Source organism: Natator depressus, chromosome 2 (assembly GCF_965152275.1).
Source record: "Natator depressus isolate rNatDep1 chromosome 2, rNatDep2.hap1, whole genome shotgun sequence".
In the NCBI taxonomy this organism is placed as follows: domain Eukaryota; kingdom Metazoa; phylum Chordata; order Testudines; family Cheloniidae; genus Natator; species Natator depressus.
In genome coordinates, this window is record NC_134235.1 from 34,675,364 (window position 1) to 34,691,744 (window position 16,381).

A 16,381-nucleotide genomic window follows, 5' to 3' on the forward strand; every position below is an offset into this window, starting at 1 on the left:
TAAAAATACACCCTTAGGTATTTTAAACACTTTGTTCTGTAAGATGGCCCTGGCTTTTCCTGTGTATGGTCACCTAAGCCTAACATGTATATTGGCTGTGCATTTGCTCATGAAGGCCTCGTCTACACTAAGAAATTAGGTTAATATAACTACAGTAAAAGCTTTGTTATCTGGCATGTTGGAGGAATGGGGGGTGCCAGTAAGTTAAAATTCTGGTTAACTAAGAGGGAGGGAGTTTGGGTGCAGGAGGGGTTCAGGGCTGGGGGTTGGGGTGCAGGAGGGGTGTGCTGTGCCGGATCCAGATGGCGCTCACCTCGGTTGGCTCCCTGCAAGCGGCGACATGTCCCTGCTGCTCCTAGGCGGAGGCGTGGCCAGGTGTGCTGCCTCTGCCCGCAACCACCGCCTCCGCAGCTCCTGTTGGCCATGGTTCCCGGCCCATGGGAGCTGCAAAGCCAGCGCTTGGGGCGGGGGCAGTGTGCAGAGCCGCCTGGCGCGTCTCCATGTAGGAGCAGCAGGCACATGTCGCCGCTAGCAGGGAACCATGTGGAGCCAGGCAGGGAGCCTGCCAGCCCCACGCCAACTGGACTATACACCGGACTTTCAACGCAGATCTTTGAAATGCCAGTTTATGGCGCTTTCCAGTTGGCAAAGTGCCGGATAACACAACTTTTACTGTACATTGCTCAGGACTGTGAAAAAGCCACCCCGGGGATAGTTAAACCCACCTCACCCCCATTGTTGCCAGCCCTCGGGTGACAGGATAATTCTCCTGTTGGCCTAGCTCCTGCCTCTCAGGAGGCAGATTATCTACGCTGATGGGCGCATCCCTCCTTTTGGCGCAGGTAGTGCCCGCCCTGAGGCGCCGCTGCAGCCGTTGAGGTGTAGACAAACCCTAAGCCGCACGATGGCCAGTGTCCTCAAGTGCCGAGAGGCCGGAGCCACCCCCGCTCTCTCAGCCGGGCAGTGGTCGCTCCTACAGGAGGCTGTGGCCTGGGGCGGACGGGAACCTGCGGGCGGGGCCCGCGGCGAGCAAGGGGACACCGAGGCGGGGGCGGGCCGCGGCGCAGCCACCTCCTCACACCCCGCCCCCTCCTCGGCCAGCAGCGGGGGGTGGAGCTCGGGCTTCTGCTCCTCTCCCCTCCGCCGGCTCCCGGCTCCCGGCTCCCCGCTCCCCGCCCGGGAGCCCGTGGAGAGCAAATCCATGCGCTCGGCCATCCACTGCGCAGCTGCACTGGGCCCCGCCGGAGCGCGCGAGAAGGAGGCCGGCGCCGGCGGCGTCTCATGGATCCCCGAGCCGACGGATGAGGCGCGGGCCGCTAGCTCTCCCCGAGGCAGGCAGCTCCGCCGGGCTCCGGTCTGAGGGGGCGCCTGGCCCCTCCCGCGGCGGCGGCAGCTCTAGCGCGGGGCTCGGTGGCTGCAGCTCCTCCCCCCGTGGCGGTGTTATGGCCCCTTGTTGGAGCACAAAAGGGTCCCCAGGCTGGCGGTCGGCGCAGCTCCTGTTCCTCGTCTTCTGCTGCGGTAGGTACCCGCGTCTGAGGGGCCCGGGCCGCCCTCTGGGCAGGGGGGTTGGCGGATGAACCCCCCTTTGTCTCCTTTCTCCTCCGTGTATGAGGGGCGGGCATCGCAGCCCTACTGCTGGGGAGAGGTCCCCCTAGTTCCCTACCCCCGCCCCGGTTTAATGACCCCGACCCTCTCTTCCCCCAAACCCCTTCCCCGGGCCTGATCTCGATTAAACCCCCTCCTCCAGGCCCTCTCTTCAAAAGTCTTCTGCTTTATCTCCCTGTTGTTGTTCCAGTCCGTGGTGGTGGACTCTTCCCAGGGGCTCCCCTAAACTCAGCCTGGGACTTGGCCCAGATACCTCCTTCCCCCTACGCACGCATCGGCAAACTCCAGAGCCGTTGTGTGACTGTAAAAGTCACTGAATTAATAAATCCCTGCAAAGTGCTCCAGCCTGGCCAGTCTGAGACAGATGAGGCCTGGTCATTGCTGGACGTGATCCCCTGACTATGTCAGATGATAAAATGATGATGCTAATATTATGTGATGAGTTCTTGACTCATCCTCACACAGAGAAAAGCCTTGAAGCAATTCCAGAACTCTGTGCTCTCGTTTTGGCTTTTTTGTTTTTGTTCAACCTGTGTAATGATACTGTGTTTATTATATTAACATAAACACCATATTTCTTTCTAAACCTCAGCCTTGTATAAAGAAATACTTATCATTTCTATCCTTTGAAGCATTTCTCCTCCTGTAGTATTTCAGAATGATTTACAGACAGTAGACCAAATCCAGCAGTTGTTACTCAGATTTTACTGTGGAAAATTCCTGTTTGGCTTCTTTGGGAGTTCTTCCTGAGGACAGAATTTCATTACTGGGTTCTGGTGGTGTTTGTTTTCATTAGGTCCCACAGTGTGTTAAAAGGTAAATGATGTCTTATGCTGTGAAGAGCTTACAAACTGCAGCTCTGATTTAGCAAGCTACTTAGGCACTTGTTAAACCTTAAGTATGTGCTTAAGTATATTGTTAAATTTGAGGCTTCCGGGTTTGTTGTGCTAATTAACGGAACAGGTGTAAGGCCCTGATCCTGCAAACACTTAGGGTATATCTACATTGCAGCTTGGGAACAAGTCTTCCAGCTGTGTTGAAAGATTCATGCTAGCTTTTCTGGAGGTAGTGCACAGAAAATAGCAGTGTGGACATTGAAACTCTGGCAGACACTCAGGCTAGCCACCTGAGCTCAGACCAAGCAGGTTGGGAGGGCTTGAGAGTTTGAGCTGCAATGTCCATTTTTAGCTTGCACGGGGGAGTGGAGCTAGTGCAAATGCTGTGTACCCAGGCTGGGAGGCACAACAGCTGCAGTGTAGACACAACCTTACGGATTCCTGCTCCCAAGATTTTTGCAGCAGTGTAGCTACTCTAATGTAGTTACGTTGCTGACAGCACTGTAACCCCGCAAGGTAGATGCAGTGCACTACTGCAAGTTGGAAATGAGTAAATTGAATGGGTGCAAGCCCCATTTTACATTAGAGCAGCACATCTATCCTGGAGGTCTGTGCTGATGTAGCTACTGCTATATTAACTGCAGTGGTGCACAAATCTATAGTTTGGACAAGCCCTTACATGTGTTTAAATTTACACCTGAGTAATCCTATTGAAATCACACATGAGACTGTTTATCTGTGTAGAATGAGGCCTGATCTTGTATCACATTCTTCTGTAAAGACAAAGATAGGGGAAAGGAGTATAACTTTGTAAGTAACTTGGTCAAGGTTTGGAGCATGTGCACCAATATGGCATCAGCACAAATGAAATAAAGCCGCAATTGGAAGAAAACTGATCCGTAGTACAGTAGGAAGTGGTAGGGAAATCTTGGCCCAAGGCACTGGGCATGCTATAGAATGCGCTATGACAGGAGTAGCCAGCCTGAGAAGGAGCCAGAATTTACCAATGTACGTTGCCCAAGAGTCACAGTAATATATCAGCAGCCCACTATCAGCTCCCCCCACCCTGCTGCCAGTGCCACCCAGCCACCAGCAGCCCTGCCAATCAGCGCCTCACCTCCCCTCCCGATCAGCTGTTTAGTGGTGTGCAAGAGGCGGGGTGGGGGGAGCGAGAAAGGGCAGTGGAGGCTCAGGGGAGGGGGCAGGAAGGGGTGGAGTGGGGGCAGATCCTGTGGCAGAGCCAGGGATTGAGCTGTGAGCACCCCCCCACCCCCCCCGGCACATTGGAAAGTTGGCACCTGTAGCTCCAGCCCTGGAGTCGGTGCCTATACGAGGAGCCACATATTAACTTCTGAAGAGCCACAGGTTGGCCGCCCCTGTACTATGAGATCTTTAATTTCCATGCAAAGCAGACACGACTTCATTTTTTAGGAAACTGTGTGTATGCCCATCCATGCATTTTGCATGGCACTCAGCCACGATGAGTTAATTTTTTTAATTGTTCTGTGGTTTTTTGACTGAACCAAACAAAAAGGAAATCATATTTATAATAGTGGTTCCTGATGTCATTTACAGTATTTGTACAGTATTATAAAACCATACCCGTACTTTGCAAGAAGATGTCTAACATATCTGTATATTTTCAAAAAACAAAAAACTTCCTTGATCACACCATGCCGCTTTAGTCAAGGTTTTGACAAGGTTTTTATCAAAGACCTACTTGTCAAAGATAAGAGGACAACTGAGTGTGGGGGCTCCACAAATGATTTCCCTGGGCAATGCTTTGCCGAGCATCTCAACCTCCTCTGTTGTGTCTATTGCCAAGGAGAAAAAGGGTGCTGAGACTTCTACCTGGGTGCTGTCTCTAACTTTTCTTGAAGGACTCCTCCTTTTATATCAGTCATTGTCCAACAGGTGTCTGACTTATTTGCTGACCAGGAAAATAAATTGCTGTAGGAAAAAATATTTGTGTTCTGAGACTTGAGGTATTTTGTCCTGGACCAGTACCAGTCCAGGTTTTAGAGATATAAAAGAGTGATTGATTTACAATAACCTTGTTGTAAATCAGTTACTTGTTTTTCTTTTTTAGTTCATCTTGCAGAATTGCCATGAAAACATACCACTTCGGGTACAAATTTTACTGCCCTACCAGTTTATAATGATGAGAGAGGGAGGAATAATAATTTACTCATCCATTTAAAAACAATTGCTTGACTCAGGCAAGTGGGTGAGAAGAACTTTGCTAGGTTAGTTTAGTTAATTTCCTAAAGAAATGATAATTCATGTAGGTTGATTTGGGAGCCAAAACACGTTCTCCCAACAAGATCGTTTAGTGTAACAAATTGCTGTACACTAAATTCAGATTCTTCAGTTACTTTTTAGTAATATTTTTACAATTTACTCAACAAGCATATTTCGATAAACAGTCATTGTTTGTTGGAATTACTTTTAACACAACTATTAAAACCCAGTATGTTAGAATGGTTTTGTATTCCTTGAAAATAAAATAATAAATTTAATAGTACGAACCCATAAATATACTTTAGGGTCTGTTATCACAAAGGGTCCCAGAATTTGTCTGAATAAAATCTTTCATCATCTTTTGTGCAAGGGGGCATAAAGCTAACTTGCTCTTCAAAATTGTGCTTAGGTGCCCTTTGGGACCAGGGCCAGGTTAGGTATACTTACAATAGACCCATGTCTGTGGCTCCAATTGCAGTGTCATACTATGAAACCTAAATCCTAGCTTTCATTTAAAAAGTTTGTAGACTGCATGGTTGCAAAATGCTCAAAAATGTGACCTGTATGTAACTGATGCAGTGATGTCTGCAGACTCGGAGAACCTCCAGTAAATGGAAGAGCAGCAGCCACTAGCGCAACATTCTCATACGCGGCCACCGTGGCCGCATGCAGCCACCAGGGGCTTTTCATGCTGCCATGACCGCCTCCTGGGTGGTGATGGGGGGAGGCAAAGCATCGGCCCTTTGCACTCCTCCTTGTTGCTCCTGGATGCGCTGCTCTGCACTGCCTCTGGAGAGAGGTGGAGCGCAACACTGCAGAAGCAAGGTGAGTTCTTGACCCACAATGGGGGGAGGGGGTTTGGGTGGCAGGCTCCAACAGCAGGACTTCAGGAACCTGGCTGTGCGGCCCTGGGCTCCAACCACGGGGCAGCGGGTACTGACCCCCCTGGCTCTGGCCACACAGCCCTGGCCTCCAACTGCAGGGCTTCAGCTTTTGGCCCCTGGTTTCAGCTGTGGGGCAGCAGGTGCTGGCCCCTAGTTTCAGTCCCAGGCTCTGGCCACAGGCACTGACCCCAGTCCCAGCTGCAAGGCGGTGGGCTCCAAGCACAGGGCTTTGGGCGCCAAACCCTGGCTCTGGCCGCGGGGCAGCAGGTGCTGACTGCTGGCTCCAGTCGTGGAGCTTCAGTCGGCTTTTGGCCCCCAGTTCCGGCCATGTGGTGGCAGGTGCTGACCCCGAGCTCCAGCCATATGTCCCCAGCCCCTGGTGGTGTTCCCTTCCACTAACTGCACGGCAGCAGGAGCTGACCCACGGCTCCAGCCGTGCGGTCCCAGCCCCTGGTGCTGATCCCCTGCCCCAGATGCACAGCAGCAGGTGCCGGCTCACAGCTTTGTTCCCATGTAGTGGCGGACGCTGACCCCCGGGCTCCGGCACCCAGCTCCTGGCTCTGGCCATACAGCGGTGGGCTCTAGCATTGGGCACTGACCCACAGCTCCGGCTGTGTGGCAACAGGTTCCAATCCCTGGTTCCAGCCACGTGGTTCCTGTCCCCAGCTCCAGGTTCTAGCCACGGGCACTGAGTCCCGGCCCTGGCTGCATGGCAGCAGAAACCGGGCCCTGGCTCTGGCCACACGATAGTGGGGCTTATCACCCACCCCCCATCACACCTGGCCCCTGCTGTCTCCCACAGCCCCGTATCCACTCTTCCTCCCCCTCCCCCCCCCGCCCCTGGACCCCGCCGCTTTCCTGGCCTTGAATCCATCCCCCTATTGCCCTGGGACTCTGCTGCCTCCCCTGGCCCCGCGTCCGTCCCACCATCGCCTCTGGCCCTGGCTACCTCCCCTTCGGGGGCCCCCCCCATCCAGAGCTTAATGGATCTTGGGGCTTGCTGAGAAAAGTGATATTAACAAACATGCAAGTATCACTTTTCAAGCAGACTTACTAGCTATCTGTGGAAAAGTAATACTTGTATGCTTGTTAATATTACTTATAGCCTCCCAGGTAGCTACTAAGTGTGCTGTGATATTAACAAATATCAGGTTTCACAGCAAGCCCCAGGACCCATTAAGCCCTGGATGGGAGGAGGAGGGGTGGCTGAAGGGGGAGGCAGCATTTTTATTATTGTCTGCCAAAAACCCCTACAAATATAAATTATAATGACTTGGATGTGAATCTATGCATTTTTAATTGTTTTTTGTAAAGTTAATTAAGTATTTTAGGAAAAAGGCCACTAGTGAGAATTGGTGGCTACACTCTGAGGCCACCAAAAAATCTGTTTTGAGAACCCCTGCACTAGAGCTTGGTAGAAAGCCCACCTGGTCCCATACTTATCGGAGAAGACCAGGGCTGCTTTTCAAGTGGTGGAGGGGCTGTGGTGTGTTTAGGACCCTGGGTTGTCTTAATGCTGCCCTTTGAGCATTAATATTTCCAAGAATCTGCCTCCTGCTGAGTACGTGTTTCGCATTACTTAACCATAGATTCATTAGTTTATATTTGCCTGGGTTAAACCTCATGTTGATGACTAGTCTTGTGGTGCATGGTTGAGTCTCAAGGCTTGAGTTCTTCCTTCCCTCCCATGCATTTCTTCTGTGACCTTGTGCAAATCATTTAACTTTCCTTTGTCTTGTTTCCCAAGCTATAACATGGGGATACTATTCCCATACCTTTCTGGGAGGCTTAATTCATTCACAACTATAAAGACCTTTGGCATCCTTGAATGGGAGTTACTTAATATTTATATAGTATAGCATTTTCTGCCTATGTTTATGCTTGTATAGGTCCCCTTTTAAGTGCCCGTTCTGATGTTCACCATATCATCCAAATGTTGCCATTTAGTGTGCTGTATAGATTGAGTAGTGTATTCTTTTAATTAGCTCACATTAATTCCTAGATGAGAGATCTTCTTTCTAGTGAGCTACACTGAAGTGCACTAGTATGAGGCCTGCCTTTCTGCTTGAGATGATCTCCCTTGAAATGTGGACTTTCCCCTTTTTACAATATGAATACATCCTAAAATAAACGATTGGGAATTGAAGTCTGGCACATCAGAATAATCAATAAAAGCCTGCTGCTTTGAAAAATCCACACTTCTGAGCTGTGTAGTTAAGTTGACCTGAGTCCCTGTGTAGAGACTGCTAGCTCTTGCCTCTAAGGGAGATGGATTACCTACCCTGATGGGAGAATCCCTCGTGTAGGCATAGGTAATATCTATGCTGAAGCACTACAGCCGCACCATTGTGCTGCTGTAGCATTTTAAGCATAGACAAGCCCTTAGTACTGCCATAGGGAGCCTCAGGCTCCCATGGTTTCTTTTGAGACACTGAAGCTTGGGTGGAAGTCGTAAATAATTGAAGTTTTCCATAATCAGGGTTATAATGCATACAAATTATCCTTTTATATAACAAAACTCACTGTTATCAAACAGTAGTTCTGACTACCTTTCCCCCCCCCTTAGGTAGAGTTAAAGCAAGTTGTCTTCAAACGCACAATGACCTCAGAGGCTTAATTCACAAGATGTGGCAGTATTATGAACACCAAGGATGGGTGGTCTGCTTCCTGTACAAATCAGCACATTTAGTTTTCCACTTATCCTTCTTTGTGTGTGTGCTGCAGGGGTTTAGGGAAGAAACTGCTGTAGCATGCTTGCCTTAAACTAAATGAAAATATCTTTGACAGGTTATATACAACTATAATCTCAAATTGTTTCCAACAGAATAGTTATTTACCACTAGCTTGGAAACATAACATTTAAAATCTCTTATATTGACATGGTAAAGTAAGGCAGGCTAAATCTGAATGTCTGCAAGGGGTGTTTCAGAGCATATCAGTTGGGAAAAGGATATGTAAAATAATCATTTCACATCTTTGAATTGCAGCACTGTGCAGCTGGATGCCATATCCTGGGGCTGAATTGTATCGTGGGTTTAATTAGTGAAGGCATCTCTGTTGTGGAGACCACATCTTTCCATTTCCCTAACATGCTTCATGTCAGAGGGTACTGAAAGAGCAACCGATTCCATGGCCAAGGTTTAATTAATAGCCCCGGGCAGAGCAGTTCACAAAGGCTGCAAAAGCTGTGGTGACAGAGGATCCCAAATTGGGAAGGGCCTTCACAAGAAGGCTCAGTCATGACTTTTGTGTTGGGGAGGGAGAGGCAAGGGAGTAAGTTCTCTTTAATAGGGATGAGAAGGAACAATATGGCCCCGACTCTTGGTTTTCTTTTCTGTTTTTAATCTTTTAAATTTTTTAAATGGAGGGTGGAGAGAGAAGAAAGTAAGGGATCCACTTCTATTTTCACTGGGAGGGAGTGAGGATCAAGTCAATATTTGAGTCATTGCTTCTTTAAGAGTAGGAAGGGAAAGTAAGGAACAGAAGCACTTGATTCAGAAGAAGGATGCTAAGCAACTTGTGCATACCCAAGTGCAATTATGCTTAGTCCTCAGGCAACGAGTTATCAAGTAAATTTTGAATCCTGTTCATCCTGATTCAGTGAATGAGCAAGCTGTTACTTGTGAATAGTCAGATGATCCAATCCCCAGACTTTTACTGGGCGTGTTGGAGCTGCTCAGGGGCCTCTCTATGCTTGTTAAGACATGAGTGCAGAAAAAATAATGATGTTTTGGGTCAGGCCCTTTCTAGCTGCCTTAACTGTTGAGTATATCCCCTCCCCCGGGGACCCAGCTAATTAGGCCTGAATGTTGCTGCTATGTTGGCTGAAGTTGTTTCGGTGTCCCTTAGCTGTTACCTGATTGCTGGTAGTATGCATGCTGCTTAACTCCAGGCCCTGCCTCTTCTTTCCCCTGCTGTCACTCCTATGTGTGCACTCCCTCTCACAGTTATAATTAAAAGCATGAGTTGGGTAGCTTGATTACCGGTCCTGGGGCCGGTTTTGTTCAATATCTTCATAAATGATCTGGAGGATGGTGTGGATTGCACTCTCAGCAAATTTGCAGATGATACTAAACTGGGAGGAGTGGTAGATACGCTGGAGGGGAGGGATAGGATACAGAAGGACCTAGACAAATTGGAGGATTGGGCCAAAAGAAATCTGATGAGGTTCAATAAGGATAAGTGCAGGGTCCTGCACTTAGGATGGAAGAATCCAATGCACCGCTACAGACTAGGGACCGAATGGCTAGGCAGCAGTTCTGCGGAAAAGGACCTAGGGGTGACAGTGGACGAGAAGCTGGATATGAGTCAACAGTGTGCCCTTGTTGCCAAGAAGGCCAATGGCATTTTGGGATGTATAAGTAGGGGCATAGCGAGCAGATCGAGGGACGTGATCGTTCCCCTCTATTCGACACTGGTGAGGCCTCATCTGGAGTACTGTGTCCAGTTTTGGGCCCCACACTACAAGAAGGATGTGGATAAATTGGAGAGAGTCCAGCGAAGGGCAACAAAAATGATTAGGGGTCTAGAGCACATGACTTATGAGGAGAGGCTGAGGGAGCTGGGATTGTTTAGTCTGCAGAAGAGAAGAATGAGGGGGGATTTGATAGCTGCTTTCAACTACCTGAATGGGGGTTCCAAAGAGGATGGCTCTAGACTGTTCTCAATGGTAGCAGATGACAGAACAAGGAGTAATGGTCTCAAGTTGCAGTGGGGGCGGTTTAGGTTGGATATTAGGAAAAACTTTTTCACTAAGAGGGTGGTGAAACACTGGAATGCGTTACCTAGGGAGGTGGTAGAATCTCCTTCCTTAGAGGTTTTTAAGGTCAGGCTTGACAAAGCCCTGGCTGGGATGATTTAACTGGGAATTGGTCCTGCTTTGAGCAGGGGGTTGGACTAGATGACCTTCTGGGGTCCCTTCCAACCCTGATATTCTATGATTCTATGATTACATAGGTGAGGACCAATTGAATAGGTTTGCTGGTAACCCTCTGTTGTAGAACTCTTTGTCCCTTGCGTTAGGAACCTAAAAAGCTGGTGGTTCTGGAACTTGGCAGCTAACAATGTGGAGCTTGGGGACTCAACTAAATCAGCTATAAAATACAATAGCATTTGAGAACCATGAACAGCCTCAGTAAATACAGAGGAAGTAAAATTATTCGTCTTAGGTCCTGCTTGGTTCCAAACTCTAGTCTGAATCTACACAAAGGCTGTTCCTTGACAACTTCTTATGGTATTGCTTAACATTCTCTAGACGACAAAATGTAAATAAAATGTGCAGTATGGTTAGCAATAAACTACTAAATATATCTAAAATTTGAAACAAACTTCCACAGTTCCGAAGTCTTGTGTGCATTATTTAAATTACATGATCCTTTCAAGCAATAATTTTTCTCAAGGATTATAATTTGGTTTGAGAAGAAAGTGGATTGGAATAGCTTTAGAAACTATAAGATGCTGAATTCTTGCCTTCATATAAAGGCCGTGTTTGTAGACCAGAGGTCCTCAAACTATGAAGCATTAAGTATATAAATTCCAGCACCAGCAAGTTGTTCAGCGCTTCCTTAAAGAGGTCTGATGGTGAAATCTTGGAAATTTAGGGACATGTTTTAGAAATGCTTGAGGTTAACAACATTTATTTGAGGGTGGTGGTCAAGTCTTTTGCAGTTTCAAATTACCATTGTTTTGATCCTGTTCTACATTTTTGGTCATCTGGAAATCTGCTGTTAGTAACCTGTTTAAAATGTATACTGTAATTATAGAATTTTAAGCAATCCATTCTTTTGTACAAGGTAATGCAATTTAAAGAGTGAAATAGAAATTAGAGGATCCAGTCACTCTACCTGAAATTAGCTCATCAGGAGCTCCACTGTAAGAGTGGTGGTGTTTTTATGGTGACGTTCCATAGAGGCATTGTGAACAAATTGTGAATTTTGCTGGCAAAGAGGCTCTTAATTTGAGTAGAACATGTTTTTATTACACTAGTTTTTTTTGTAAAACATAGTGTATTGAAGCCTAACTCAATAATTTTCACCCGCCGAGGTGTATTCCTTCAACTGGAAATCTTCACCCATTTTTGTTTTTTTTTTCCCCTCATCTGAGCAGAAAGGAAATTTCTGAGCTTGATTTCATCTTCTGTGACAGCATAGAGTACTCAATGACTGCACTAGCTTATTTTATGGCATGTGTCAGTCTTTTAAATAATTATATAAAGTGCTACATTTTGGCGCAACAGTATTCCTTGTCTGCTAGGATTAATGTTTTTTGTGAAGAACAAGCTGAGAACTTCCATGTTATCACAAAACATTTTGTGGATTGGAAGCCCAATCCAATGTCCATTAAAGTCAATGAAAAGACTCCCATTGACTTAATTGGGCATTGGATGCTAAACCAGGCCTGATTCAAACTCCTAGTTGTCAATTTCAATTGACAAAGTTAGGGATAATATCTGTGTTGGGTATTTCTAATATGAACATCTCTTTGGTATGCAAGTGCTAGTATATAATCTATTTTGCTTAAAATTAATTATCGGCAATAATTAATGGGGTGGATCTTACCACAACCCACAGCCTTGGCCTAGCTCTGCCTCGTTGTAGTCAATGGAAGTTTTTTACAGTTGATATCAGTTGGCCTGAAGTTAGGTCAACAATGACCGCTTTTGAAAAAAATCTCACTCCTGAAGTCTCATTGCGGAGAAACTAAATGAATTCTTTGCATTGGTCTTCACGGCTGTGGATGTGATGGAGATTCCCAAACCTGAGCCATTCTTTTTCAGTGACAGATCTGAGGAATTGTCCCAGATTGAGGTATCATTAGAGGAGGTTTTGGAAAAAATTGATAAATTAAACAGCAATAAGTCACCAGGACCAGATGGTATTCACCCAAGAGTTCTGAAGGAACTTAAATGTGAAATTGCAGAATTACTAACTGTAGTCTGTAACCTATCATTTAAATCAGCTTCTGTACCAGATGACTGGAGGATAGCTAATGTGATGCCAATTTTTAAAAAGGGCTCCAGAGGTGATCCCAGCAATTACAGGCCTGTAAGCTTGACTTCAGTACCTGGCAAATTGGTTGAAACTATAATAAAGAATAATATTGTCGGACATATAGATTAACATAATTTTTTGAGGAAGAGTCAACATGGTTTTAGTAAAGGGAAATCATGCCTCACCAATCTACTAGAATTCTTTGAGGGGGTCAACAAGCATGTGGACCAAGGGGATCTAGTTGATATAGTGTACTTAGATTTTCAGAAAGCCTTTGAGAAGGTCCCTCACCAAAGGCTCATATGCAGAGTAAGCTGCCATGGGAAAAGAGGGAAGGTGCTCTCATGGATTGCTAACTGGTTAAAAGATAGGAAACAAAGTGTAGGAATAAATGGTCAGTTTTCAAAATGGAGAAAGGTCAATAGTGGTGTCCTCGAGGGGTCTGTACTGGGACCAGTCCTATTCAACATATTCATAAATGATCTAGAAAAAGGGGTAAACAGTGAGGTGGCAAAATTTGCAGCTGATACAAAATTACTAAAGATAGTTAAGACCCAGGTCCGCTGCGAAGAGCTACAAAAGGATCTCTCAAAATTGGGTGACCGGGCAACAAAATGGCAGATGAAATTTAATGTTGATAAATGAAAAGTAATGCACATGGGAAAGTATGATCCCAACTATACATATAAAATGGTGGGGTCTAAATTAGCTGTTACCACTCAAGAAAGAGATCTTGGAGTCATGGATAGTTCTCTGAAAACATAGCTTCAATGTGAAGAAGCAGTTAAAAAAGCGAACAGAATGCTGGGAATAAATAAGAAAGGGATAGATAATAGGACAGAAAATATCATGTTGCCTGGATATAAATGCATGATATACCCACATATTGAATACTGTGTGCAGATGTGGTCGGATGAGATGAGACAGCTAAGGGGAGATATTATTGAGGTCTATAAAATCATGGCTGGTGTAGAGAGAGTAGATAAGGAAATGTTGTTTTCTCATAACACAAGAACTAGGGGCACCAAATGAAATTAAGAGGCAGCAGGTTTAAAACAAATGAAAGGAAGTATTTTTTCACACAATGCACAGTCAACCTGTGGAACTCCTTTCCAGAGGATGTTGTGAAATCCAAGACCATAACAGGGTTAAAAAAAGAACTGGATAAATTAATGGAGGATAGGTCCATCGATGGCTATTAGCCAGGGTGGGCAAGAGTGGTGTCCCTAGCTTCTGTCTGCCAGACGATTAACTGTTCTGTTCATTCCCTCTGGGTCACCTGGCACTGGCCACTGTCGGAAGACAGGATACTGGGCTAGATGGACCTTTGGTCTGACCCAAGAATAGCAAATATGGCAGGCGACCAGCTTGCCTTAACACTGAAAACTTCAGTGAGCTTAAACTCAAACAGGAATCTTACAAGAAGTGGAAATTTGGACAGATGACTTGGCAGAAGTATAAAAATTATTGCTAGAGCATGCAGGAAGGCCAAGGCACTATTGGAATTGCAGCTAGCAAGGGATGTGAAGGGTAACAAGAAGGGTTTCTATAGGTATGTTAGCAACAACAAGAAGGTCAGGGAAAGTGTGGGACCCTTACTGAATGGGGGAGGAAACCAAATGACAGATGATGTGGAAAAAACTGAAGTACTCAATGCTTTTTTTGCCTTGCTCTTCACAGACGAGGTCAGCTCCCAGACTGCTGCACTGGGCAACACAGTATGGGGAGGAGGTGAGCAGCCCTCAATGGTGAAAGAACAGGATAAGGACTATTTAGAAAAGCTGGAGATGCACAAAGTTCATGGGTCCAGACCTAATTTATCCAAGGGTGCTGAGGGAGTTGGCTGATGTGATTGCAGAGCCATTGGCCATTATCTCTGAAAACTCGTGGCGATCGGGGGAGGTTCCGGATGATTGGAAAAATTAGTGCCCATATTTAAAAAAGGGAAGAAAGAGAACCCGGGGACTACAGACCGGTTAGCCTCACTTCAGTCATCGGCAAAATCATGGAGCAGGTCCTCAAGGAATCCATTTTGAAGCACTTGAAGAAGAGGAAGGTGATCAGGAACAATCAACATGGATTCACCAAGGGCAAGTCATGCCTGACCAACCTGATTGCCTTCTATGATGAGATAACTGGCTCTGTGGCCATGGGGAAAGCAGGGGACATGATATACCTTGATTTTAGCAAAGCTTTTGATACGATCTCCCAGAGTATTCTTGCCAGCAAGTTAAAGAAGTATGGATTGGATGAATGGATTATAAGGTGAATAGAAAGCTGGCTAGATTGGCGGGCTCAATGGGTAGTGATCAACAGCTCGATGTCTAGTTGGCAGCTGGTATCAAGCGGAGTGCCCCAGGGGTCAGTCCTGGGGCCGGTTTTGTTCAACATCTTTATTAATGATCTGGATGATAGGATGATTTTCACCTTCATCAAGTTCACAGATGACATCAAGGTGGGGGAGAGGTAGATACACTGGAGTGTAGGGTTAGGGTCCAGAATGACCTAGACAAACTGGAGGATTGGGCCACAAGAAATCTGATGAGGTTCGACAAGGACAAGTGCAGAGTCCTTCACTGAGGACAGAAGAATCCCATGCACTGCTACAGGCTGGGGACCAACTAGCTAAGCAGTAGTTCTGCAGAAAAGGACCTGGGGATGAGAAGCTGGATATGAGTCAGCGGTGTGCCCTTGTTGCCAAGAAGGCCAACAGCATATTGGGCTCTATTAGTAGGAGAATTGCCAGCAGATCGAGGGAAGTGATTATTCCCCTCTATTCGGCCCTGGTGAGGCCACACCTGGAGTATTGTGTCCAGTTTTGATCCCCCCCGCTACAGAAGGGATGTGGACAAATTGGAGAGAGTCCAGCGGAGGGCAACAAAAATGATTGGGGGTTGGGGCACCTGACTTACGAGGAGAGGCTGAGGGAACTGGGCTTATTCATTCTGCAGAAGAGAAGAATGAAGGGGGATTTGATAGCAGCCTTCAACTACCTGAAGGGGAGTTCCAAAGAGGTTGGAGCTAGGCTGTTCTCAGCAGTGGCAGATGACAGAATAAGAAGCAATGGTCTCAAGTTACAGTGTGGGAAGTCTAGGTTGGATATTAGGAAACAGTATTTCACTAGGAGGGTGGTGAAGTACTGGAATGGGTTTCCTAGGAGGTGGCGCAATCTCTGTCCTTAGAAGTTTTTAAGGCCCGGCTTGACAAAGCCCTGCTGGGATGATTTAAATGGTGTTGGTCCTGCTTTGAGGACTACATGACCTCCTGAGGTCTCTTACAACCCTAATATTCTTTGATTTTATGACCCAGTAGGGCCATTCTTAATTGTCTTATGTTCTAGTAAAATCAATATGTCTTATGATGAAAGTGCTTCAGAATCAGTGAAGAAACTAATTTTAGATATTACATATGTATACACATAATTTATATGCTTTAATTATCTGGTCATCAATTCAAATTAGTTTAAATAAAAAAAACACCTTGGTTTGTGGACTTCAGTTGGTGGTTAATGAAAGTTTTGACCACTCCCCAAAGTAGATCTTAAAAAAAGAATTTGCCATATTGTATTGCAAACAGCACACAGTGGTGTTGGTCATTCATCTTTCTAGTTGAGAATGAAAGGTTGGCCCTTTGAACAGCTCTAAATGATTCAGTTTCTTAGGAGAAAAAGCCAACAAAAACAAATGTGTATACCATGGTTTTATTTTTATCTGGCAGCATTTCTAACAATTACCATTTGGGGACTGATCTAGGTGAATTCTTCAAGAATGAACATACAGGTTGCATGAGGGATCATCTTGGCTGCAGCTGCCCCAACACGCATGGT

At 46.2% G+C, this 16,381-nt stretch overlaps 1 protein-coding gene across 2 annotated transcripts in view; it reads left to right on the plus strand.

The window, feature by feature from the left end:
* The first annotated feature begins 1,228 nt into the window (after positions 1-1,228).
* The window catches only part of LRP12 (LDL receptor related protein 12), a 107,398-nt gene continuing 92,245 nt past the window's right edge, over positions 1,229-16,381 (plus strand). For both annotated transcript variants that reach the window (XM_074943963.1, XM_074943964.1), the window contains exon 1: positions 1,229-1,518. In XM_074943963.1, the coding sequence (XP_074800064.1) occupies positions 1,302-1,518 (217 nt within the window). In that variant the 5' untranslated portion in view covers positions 1,229-1,301. The remainder of the gene's footprint in view (positions 1,519-16,381) is intronic.